Source organism: Branchiostoma floridae, chromosome 4 (assembly GCF_000003815.2).
Source record: "Branchiostoma floridae strain S238N-H82 chromosome 4, Bfl_VNyyK, whole genome shotgun sequence".
Lineage (NCBI taxonomy): Eukaryota > Metazoa > Chordata > Leptocardii > Amphioxiformes > Branchiostomatidae > Branchiostoma > Branchiostoma floridae.
This window is the reverse complement of record NC_049982.1, coordinates 18,979,112-18,989,272: the sequence shown is the minus strand read 5'-3', so window position 1 is coordinate 18,989,272 and position 10,161 is coordinate 18,979,112. Positions and strand designations below refer to the sequence as shown.

At 40.5% G+C, this 10,161-nt stretch overlaps 1 protein-coding gene across 1 annotated transcript; it reads left to right on the top strand.

Moving 5' to 3' along the window:
- LOC118414074 (cyclic nucleotide-gated cation channel subunit A-like) lies at window positions 1–2,660 on the top strand. The gene is made up of 6 exons (XM_035817838.1): window positions 1–122; window positions 667–749; window positions 871–961; window positions 1,174–1,314; window positions 1,676–1,834; window positions 2,025–2,660. Exons 1-6 carry the CDS (start codon window positions 72–74, stop codon window positions 2,268–2,270), a joined length of 771 nt encoding a protein of 256 aa, XP_035673731.1. The 5' UTR covers window positions 1–71; the 3' UTR covers window positions 2,271–2,660.
- The last annotated feature ends 7,501 nt before the right edge of the window (window positions 2,661–10,161 follow it).

Below are 10,161 nucleotides of genomic sequence, written 5' to 3'. Positions count from 1 at the left end.
GCTGTGGTGATGGTGTTTGGCAAGCTGATGTTCGGATTTGTTCTCGGTAACATAGCTTCAAACCTTGTCCAATGACGCGGCTTTCTAAGGAATCGTTTGAAGAAAACTTGAGGGCCACAAAGGTAAGAATTGTCTTGGTCTACGTGGATGGCTATTTATATTACATGCATTACGAAATAAATTGATAGGTAGTGTGTATGCAAGTTTTCTGAAATGATAACAGTACACGAGAATGACGTACATGCGTGTACCTAAAGTGACTTATTCATAAGGGCATGGCAATTGACAGGATGTTGCTGTCAATAGTATAAATAAGACGCTTTGATGGGAAGCACGGAGATAGATGTAATAGATAAACGAATAGAGCCGTGAACTTTATAATACCAGCCTTCCTTTTAGAATGTTATCGACCGGGGCATCCTGTCAATTGTGTCAATATTCTATCAACAATGATACCCAGTCAATAATGCCAATTTGTTTTTGACAGGAGCATCCTGTGAATAGCCTCGGCCTATTTTCAATTAAAGGTTTACAAACATTAGTCGACTTGATCTACCGTCTAGAGTAACTGTGCTAAGAAATGACTGCATTTGTTGTTGGACGGTTTTTTTCTTGATTGTGTCAAGTGTGCTTGAAAAGCCGAGGTTCTCTGTTTTTCCTGCACAGGAACACATGAAGGATCAGGACGTTTCCCAGGACCTCCGTCATAAGGTGGTTAACTACTATGAATACATCTGGCTAAGAAACAGGTGTGTTTCCCTATATATACCTTGTACTCTGTTCTCCATGTCAATGACGAGATACGTGTCTGCGTTGTGCGCAAATGCTCAACCCAAGAAAATTAGCTAATATTGTGTATCATTTTCTCAGGGGAGTTGATGTGTCAACACTATTCCTTGAAGCTCCAAGGTGTCTCCAGGAGGACATATCTTACAGCATGACGAAGGCGTATCTAGAGAAAGTAAGTATTTTTTCGAGAGAAAGTTTTCTTGGAGAGTTTCGAGGAATTTGAATAAAGTCTATCTTTACTTCCGTCAAATATCAGAAGCATTCGTTTGAATGTGTCATGCACACACGTTGAAATCGTACCTGTCCTGGTTGCTAGTTGCCGTGGTATGCGGGGTATGACTTTGTGGTAAATAAAGGCATTGCTTTCTACTCCGACACCTATAGTCCGTGCTTTTCCGTGGATTGCAAGAGACATTTCTGAAGAGCCTGTCTACCCGGCTGAGGCTGCTTTTCTTCCTACCTGAAAACTATGTACTGCACCGAGGAGATATGGGAGCCGAGATGTACATTATCTTCCGAGGGGAGGTCAGCATTAGTCTGAGGTCTAGTGTCTAACAGGGCTTGGCCCTCAGCAATGGTTTGCTCTGCCTATTTTTAGATGGGACTTAAACCCAAAGATACATTTTACTGTGCTGTTTTCTGCTGCTTTGTCGCTATGATATATGTTGTAAATATTGCACTGTTTTTATTTTTACATTGTACCATACATTACAGCATAGTTTTGTTAAACATAGTTGACAAAAAAAGTGATCCATATTTGAAGGTTCATGATATGATATGATATGATATGATATGTTATGATATGATATGATATGTTTGGTATTATCATATTGTGTCTTATGTTGTCATTAAGTGAATTTTCCCCGCTTGACCATCATCACCTCAGGTTGAGAGCGGGTACTCCAAGCCCGACGGAGAGTTTGTTGTGGAGGCCGTTATGAGCGAGGGGAAAGTCGTCGGTGAGATGAGTCTTACCTACAGTTTGCCGCGCCGCAGATCAGTCCGAGCGAGGAAGCACACAGACATCTTTGCTCTGAACAGAAGGGTAAAAACGGCTCGATGAAATTCTTAATTATCAAAAGCTGTTGCTGACTTTTAACAATTGATTATGCCATTTACGACCGATGAAGGTAACATCTGAATCCTAAGTTTGGACAGGTCATTGCGGTAGACCAAAGGCAAAGTCGAATTCGACAGCCTTCTTGTCTTGACCATGCTCGCAATTTACATTCCAGGATCTCATGGATCTATTGGAAGATTTCCCAACGGTAAAACGAGAGATCGAACAACGCTCCATCATCATGTTCGGACACCTGGGTGCTCCACGTCTTAAAGATAAGGAGCGTCGCTCTAGCGGCTCCCTCTCAGCACGCAAGTCGTCTGGTCTGATGCCGGTAAACTCTAGCGCGCAAGCGATCAACCGAGCAAGATCTCCAGGGGCGAATGCTAAACACACCCTGGACATGGCGCTAGGAATGTAAATATCAGGAACGAGACTGTTCAAATGGCATAGAATGTCATGCTAATATAATTGACATCGTGGTCTGTTTTGCATTGATGGTAAAGGGGACACGCATTGCTCCTTGATTGTCTGTAATGTGTTCATTCAGAAGTCAACTTAGCCTATCTCAAACAACCCAATATTTAGACTCAACGTTTGGCATCCTAACTTTTCGTCGACTCTGTATCGTATTCTTATCTATTTTGATCTTAAAGGAAAGCATAAAAGTTCTGAATTTCGGTGTTAACATGCCTCATGAGGATATGTCAGACTATACTCAAAATAACGTTGTACATCATTTGACAAAGTGTTTGTATAGTACATTTTTTGCCTGATGACACAGTTCAATACAGCCGACTTCTCGTAATTACAAGAGTCTGTTGCGCGTATGCAGTCAGCACGATTGCCAATTACGGTCTCGTGTCTTGCTCCTATGTTCGTTTCTGAGAAGCAACTGTATATAGTGTATAGGAAATGTCAGAGCGGGAAGCGGCTGTATAATTAATGCCGGAGCGAACTACTTACCGGATGGTACCCAGGCTATTATTATCCATCGAGATGGCGGTCACCATCAGAGTTGAAACGTGTGCGTGCGTGAGTCACTGCGTGTGTGCGCGTGTGTGTTTGTGTGTGTGTGGGTAATAAACTGAAATTCTGTATGTGCATTGGACACAGGCAGACAGGGCTTCATTTACATTTATGACATATATCGCATCTTCGATACTAGACTTCTAGTGCGGAAGGCACCTTCCGCACTGGACACCGAGTGCTGAGAGAGGAACCCGTGACTTCGGTAGTTTTTCGCATAGTAAGCGTATTTGACGCAAGAAGTCGCCGTAATCTTCGACTCCGCATCCGGCGGCGGTGCGATACGGCGGGGGAAACCGCCACTCGGCAAATCTGTTGGCTTGAAAGTCTGCAAAATTCGTCACATTTAAACACTTTATATTTACATAAATCATCTCAGATTCAACTAGTACTGGTGACAAGACCATTGACGGGTAAACATCCACACTGACGGGGAAAGGTATGACGGGGAAAAGACGTGACGAGGTACACTCGTTTTCATTGAAATGTCGAAAATGGCATTTTTTGGTCGAAAAATAAATTGGCTTTATTTTCAGTGAAAACTATGTGGTTGTTAAGGAAAATTCCTCTTTTAACCATAGCCAAAAAATGGCAAGATATTATTTTCGGTCCCATTGGTAATGCATTACAGGGCAGGTTACAACAGAGTCTTTACCCTGTTTTCTTCGAAAGGACTCACCTTATTGCCTACATCATGTGGGTATAAGTGGACGTCCCTAGGAACATTTGAAAAGTGGGCAGCTTTTTTACACCAGGTCAAATAGAAAGCTTAGACAGCATCGAACAATGGTAACGTTTGTTACAGTCATTTCTGTACAACATTTTGTTAAGCAAGGTGGGATACAAATGACAGTCAACAGCCCTTTCTTGTTTCTTTAGAAAGCCAGAAAACTGTACAGCGTCGCAAAAAAACGTCATTTCTAGTCTTAAACGTGGATAATATAACCGTGGCAACCATCACACTCATGGTGGTAACGTTTGTTACCGAATCTGGCGACAGGCATAAACCACGTCACACAGCCTCCAAGATCAGTGACGATTTGACGTGATCGGTCAGAGGGTCTGGTCAGCTGGTTTCACCTACCGAACAATCATTCTGGGAACTGTATTGTTACATTTTGGCTACTATTTGAATTCTTCGTTTCTTCTTAGGCGACAGCCATTTTTTAGGGGGTGAAATCCCACCCGTGGCTATAGTAATCTCTAAGCCATCAACCAATACGAATGTTGTGCATCTTTTGTAAAACATTACAGGGGTTGTGGAAAAATGAAGGTGATGTTGTCTATAATTTGCTCTATATCAAGGCGTAAAGTCAGGCGACAGCATTTCGACATTTTAATGAGAACGAGCCGGAAACGTCCTGATAGGTCCCGAGCAAGACGTAACGTTACTGCCACGTGAATAAAAACCTGTCCAACATTAACTCTGGATGGGGCAGGATGAGGTATATTGACGTTCTTGACTGTGCATGACATGGTTTCATCATTTTACATATATAAGGTCAACAAATGAAGTCGATGGCTGCAATTTACAAAAGTCTCTCCTAATGAGGCTATACTGCATTTCCTCAGGTAGCACAGCTAGCAGGTAGCATACGCCCAACTCTCAACTTGAATGTTATTCCAGTCGGATGCAGTAAATTAGGAATGTGCAATGGGTCTTGTCCTTGAAATGACTGTCTATTTAGAAAAGTCCTAAATTTCAGCCAGACTGTTCGTGTCAACTTTTAAGTGTTACAGCTAGCTATGAGGTACAAAAGAGAAAGACAGCAGTTCGAACACGCCCAAACGCACAACACCCAGATACCCCGACATTGATGAGGTAATCAGGTTTGAGATTCGCGCGCCTCGGGAAGGTCACGCCAGGTCATTGCGCCGTGCGCCCGAGTGAATCGTCGGGATCTGCTGATTTGTCGGGAAGGAAAAGTTGGAAATCTGGTCAGCGCTGGGAGTTGCAGGTACTGTATCTTTACTGTTGTATCCTTTAGATATTGCTGCTACTCAGGAGAAATATTCAAACGCGGGAAAATGAACGTTTGCAAACCGGCTGGCACGAACCTCTTTGTCAGACAATGGACTGGGTGGGGAGGGGGGCTTAGAAATATTTTATCTGACTTGGACTTTTGCTGACTCCTTGCCTGTTTGGAACAGGAACTAAGCTAGTCTTTTACCTTTGGGTTCGTGTTTTTGTCGCGGAACCAGTACCAGGCATCGCTTGGCAATAGCAAATATTAGTTTGTGGCTCAATATTCAGTCCACGTGAAAACTTCGAAGAGATTAAAAAATTTCCAAGGCAAATCATGGTAGCCATCGGCCATCCACTGCCAGGTTGAGCTACACTTCGTACGTGTTTGATCAGGCACATGTGTCGGTTGAGGACATTTCCTACAGTTGTCTAAAGATCAGATGAGTCGGACATCGTGAAGATTTGGACGGATTTTTTCCACGGTAAGCAACATTTCTAGCCAACATCAGATTCAGAATGCTACAGTATGATTTAGTGGATGGTACATGTGGACTGAACCAACCAAAGCCACTCCTGCAGGTCGTGCTAAATAAACATGTAGCACATTAACAGGCTTCAAGCCACATGTCTTTACCTAATGCATACATGTACATGTTATGAGATAGCTACAAGTAAGTGATGTGTTTAATCAAATTCAAAGCGTAAAACTGCCAAGAAGATTGTGGATGAGGCACATGTATAGGTAGAGTTTTTAATGCTAAAATAACACTTCAGATAACGTTACATCATTTGAATAATTTGCAGTTGGAAATAAACTAAAACCAGGTGATTTGATGCTATGGTTTTGAACATCTTTTGCTTGTACATGTAAGTTTGAGCATTAGGTTGTACTTGCTGTGTTATTATGGGTTAGTGTTCCATTGCTGTGCACCTCGTTTGTCTCACCTGGGCGGGATGCCCCTGGAGGGGGCTTTGCCCAGTAAAGTATAGATGTAGATGTAGATTGACATCAATGCTGACCACAGCTAACCATAAAAGAGTTTTAGTTTTTTATGGTAATGATATGCAGAGTCATGTCTGAGGTGCAGGTGTACCAGTCCAGATTACTGTGCTGTCACTGTCACTGGAATCAGCTGGCAGTGGCTGGGAGTGGGTCAGGATTGTTGTTGTTCATCACCTTGAAGTTCATTGTATTTATAGTGCATAGTGACATATATTGCTGTTTTTGTTACAGGGAGGGGTTGCTAGCTTTTCCCTTTAATGTGCTTGAGGCACCTTCTCGAACACTGGCTGGACCCCATTTTAAGTCCCTTCCGAGAGAATATTAATGGTGCAGACCCAACTAAGATGCCATTCCTAGGATGAATATACATTGTAGCATCAAATGCCACTGGTGAATCCTTAATTATGAAGTAGAGCTGTTGGCAGGGCACTGACTTAGGGTCAGACATATGGTTCTATGCCATCAAAGTGGAGAACATATACCGGTATGTGCATGTTGTGCAGTATCAATTGCACATTACACACCAGCATTTAGATTAGTCACACATCAATGTGAGTCACTTACTATCCTAGTAACATAAATGTTTCCCAAGTCTCTACCACATTTATGTTTATCAACTCTACCTGCTTGTTATTGGCCTTTGGTAGTGAGCTTGAAAAAGATTTGTTATGTTTATTATTAATACATACGAAAATAGGAAAATAGACACTATGGCAATGGGCTAACTTGAGGGCAATGAAACCACCCTGCATCCACTTTACATTCAAAGTCAATGGAAACTGGATGTTTATGAGTTTCAAATCTGTGTCCATCCCAATGCTGTGTACCTTTTGCAATTTTAGGATGCTTCTGGCAAATTTCAACAATATCAACAAAGGTAAAATCAATTTTGCAATCCTGGTGATGGTACGTGTAGTACCTGGTATGTCCATAATGTATGCAGCATTACAACAGAATAACATTATTGAGACAAAAGTTTGAACATTGGACATCATCATCACATTATGTTTTATAATCAATTGTATGCCTGGCGGCACCAATGTAATGAGATATTGTTTGGTTGCTGGGGATGCATCTGCACACAAGATTCAGATCAGTAATCAAGGATCCCAGTCACCTACATGGATGTGAACGTCACTCTATATGGGTAACGTAAGCTGTGTTGCTGTCAGAACCTTCTATAAATCTAAACAAAGATGCTTTTTGAAACAGTCAACAGTTGATTTGTAGCTTGGATCTGAGCTGAACATGTATCATGTTCCTGAGTGTAGCATTCAATTGCCCCTTGTGAAGTTAGGTTTCCAACTGTGAGATTTGGTAAGAAATGTCTTCTACATTTTAGATTTTGTACATTAGGCCTGCAATCAGCTACAGTCTGAGGCTCAATCAATGAATAACCCAGGGCTTTTCCAGGACCAGATCAATAGCCCTTTTGTTTAGTGCCCATGCCACATGTTGTTTTGTTGAGCTGCTGTGCAGCTCAGGCGTTCTCATTCACCATGATTTCTCTGAGAAAAACTTATGTTGATGCCAGACATCAGTATTCACAAGCTACCAGAGAATCGAGTCATTTTCTTGTGTACATTTTTTCATGTTAGTAATTTTAAGTGGAATTGTATTACCTTGCTTATTTATCACAAAAAGTCATGACACATGCAGGTTCCCATGCCAGACTCTGAGAATGTTGGGCTTTTGTTATCTGGTTGATAGCCACAACAGCCTCCAGTCTGTTTTGCTTGTTTTCTTCCACATGACAAAGTGCAGCTTGTACCTGATAAAACAGTCTCTGTGGTGATGTTCACTGCCTGATGTTGTCCTTCCCTATGGCAGGCATAGTTATCTTTTGAGAAGTTGTTACATATTTTCCAAACATATCCATGATCAGATCTCATTCTTCAAGTGCTTTGATGCCACTGGTGAAACAAACCACTGTTGAAAGTCACCAGTGATTTCTTTGCATGTGTACACACATACAATGTAGCTAATGATCTTGATGTAATGAGCATATTCTTTGTTAAATGGAGACTGAACAATAGCTTTCACTGAAGCTTCTGGTCAATGCAATCAAGATACAATTGATGTAGTGACTGGTTTAGCCAGGATACCAGGCCCCAGCCCGATCTCAAAAATATGTACTTGGTAGATATTTTTGAGACGGACTGGGGTCTGGTATTGAGGCTATGCCTAGTTGTGTTACAGTGTATCATTTTACATTCGCACTGCTCTCATTCAATATTCACATGCAGATGCCTCGCTTGACAACTATTCAGTCTATTGAATTAAAAATACATGTAGAAAACTTGCATATATGCTTATCAGCTCAAAAAAATCAGTTACAAAAACATGTCCAGACCTTACACCCTGTTAGGTTGAAATTTTGATCATGTACTTTTGGTAGAGAATATACATGTATCTGAGCAAACATGGTAGATTTGATAATGTTGATAATCATTTTATACATACACAAAAAAATCATAACAAAATTATTCATTATCAAAGTGAATGTAGCCAAGAATTTTTGTTGTTGCCACCTGTTGCATTGCTAAGGCAGTGTTTTGTCTTTATCTCATGTGAATATCTAATTCTTGCTTGTGATATGATATGATTATTTCACACAAAGTTGTCTTTTATTTGTTAGAAAATATTTAAGTGTTTTCTTGTATGTCAAATATGCTGTTAAATGCCACATATTATATGATATATACAGGTTAGGGCTGGGTACTGGTACGGCGTACCGCTACAAATTAAACCGTTTTTTCTTGCTGGACCGGTCCGGAAAAGGGGACCTGAAAAAATCAGTAGACAGATTTTGGACCGATTAGAAAATAACAGATTATACCGACAGGTGTTCACATGTTTTTGGGGCTACCCGGCCCATGAAAATAACAAGAGCAAAGTAGAGGAGAGTTGATAGTCATTTATACCAAGTTTCTACAGTCAAACTTGGTCTAAGTTAACAGATGCATTAGTGTTGTTTACATGAAGATAAGACTTTAAAACGCCAAGTCAGATAGTGAGATACTCCATCAAACAGATTCCTTTGTAGCAAAATGGACCATTGTTTTGAGTCTTGCCCATTCACAACAATTCACAGATAATTATGTCCAGGTTCAGGACCCGATCTGGACCTGGTCTTCGGGACCTGGACCATACCTGTACCTGCGCCTGTACCTGAATTTTCTGTACCGGTACACACCCCCTAATACAGGCAGTTTTACATGGAAGAAAGAGTCTAGATAATACCAAAATGTAATAGGTGCAGAAAACAGACTTTCAACTTGGTATCTTGCATGGGTGAGTTGATTTCAATATTATTTTATAGTGACACTGTTGTTCTTTTTTTTTCTGATGTTAGTTTACTAGTAACATCAACCCTATATTCCCCCTCCCCACTAGAAGACAATTGCTGAGAAACAATACAGCCACCAAAATTGGATTTGTATGACCATTAATTCCATAATTGAAATATGATCCAAGATATAAAACTATGTTTTTTAAAAGTTTTACTTCTTTGGGTTAAAAAATGTTTAATCAAAAATCATGTTATCGGGTATAAATCCAATTGGCCAATTAGTAGCTGTAAAAGAGGAACCATTGAGAGTCGGAAATGAAAATTATGTAACCTATAAACACATTTGTTATTATACATGTGTAATCTCAACTTCCCACAGTTGTTTTAAGTACCCAAGAGTCCAGCCTTGTTCACTTTGGTCTGCTCCAGAAGGTCGCTACCCCACAGGGAGTGGACCAAAGCAAAGGCTAAATTGTAAGTGCAGTACAGTAGCTAGAGGAACTGATTATCTAACAAAGTAGAAGGGTGTGATCATCTTTAAATCAACTCAATCACTCATAAAATGATGAACAGTATATCTTGATATTTCAATCTCAAAAGGATATATGCCTTTACCTTTGTGCCAAAATTCAGCTCATTCAATTAAAAAATGAGCCTGTTATAAAATCCCTTGCATTACTTTTTAAATCACCCTCATACATGTAAGTATGTAAGTGTACAATCTGATATGGTCTTCATGCCCTTTGCAGTAAGCATCTGGTGCTGTTTAGTGTTTAACAGCTTATGAAGGTTGATAACATGACAAGAAGCAAGCTATTCCTTTTCTGGAATTTTGTCATCAGTATGTTTGTTTGTTATTTGTTTGAACCTTTGTTTATTCATGAGAAGCTCAAATCGGCCAGCAGGCCGCTTTTCATTGAGGTCATGAGGGAGGTCAGGGTCATATAAAATATAATACAGATACAGATTTACATTGAGTACTATTAGATTCATCAACCTATAACCTATGTCAGCAGTCAATT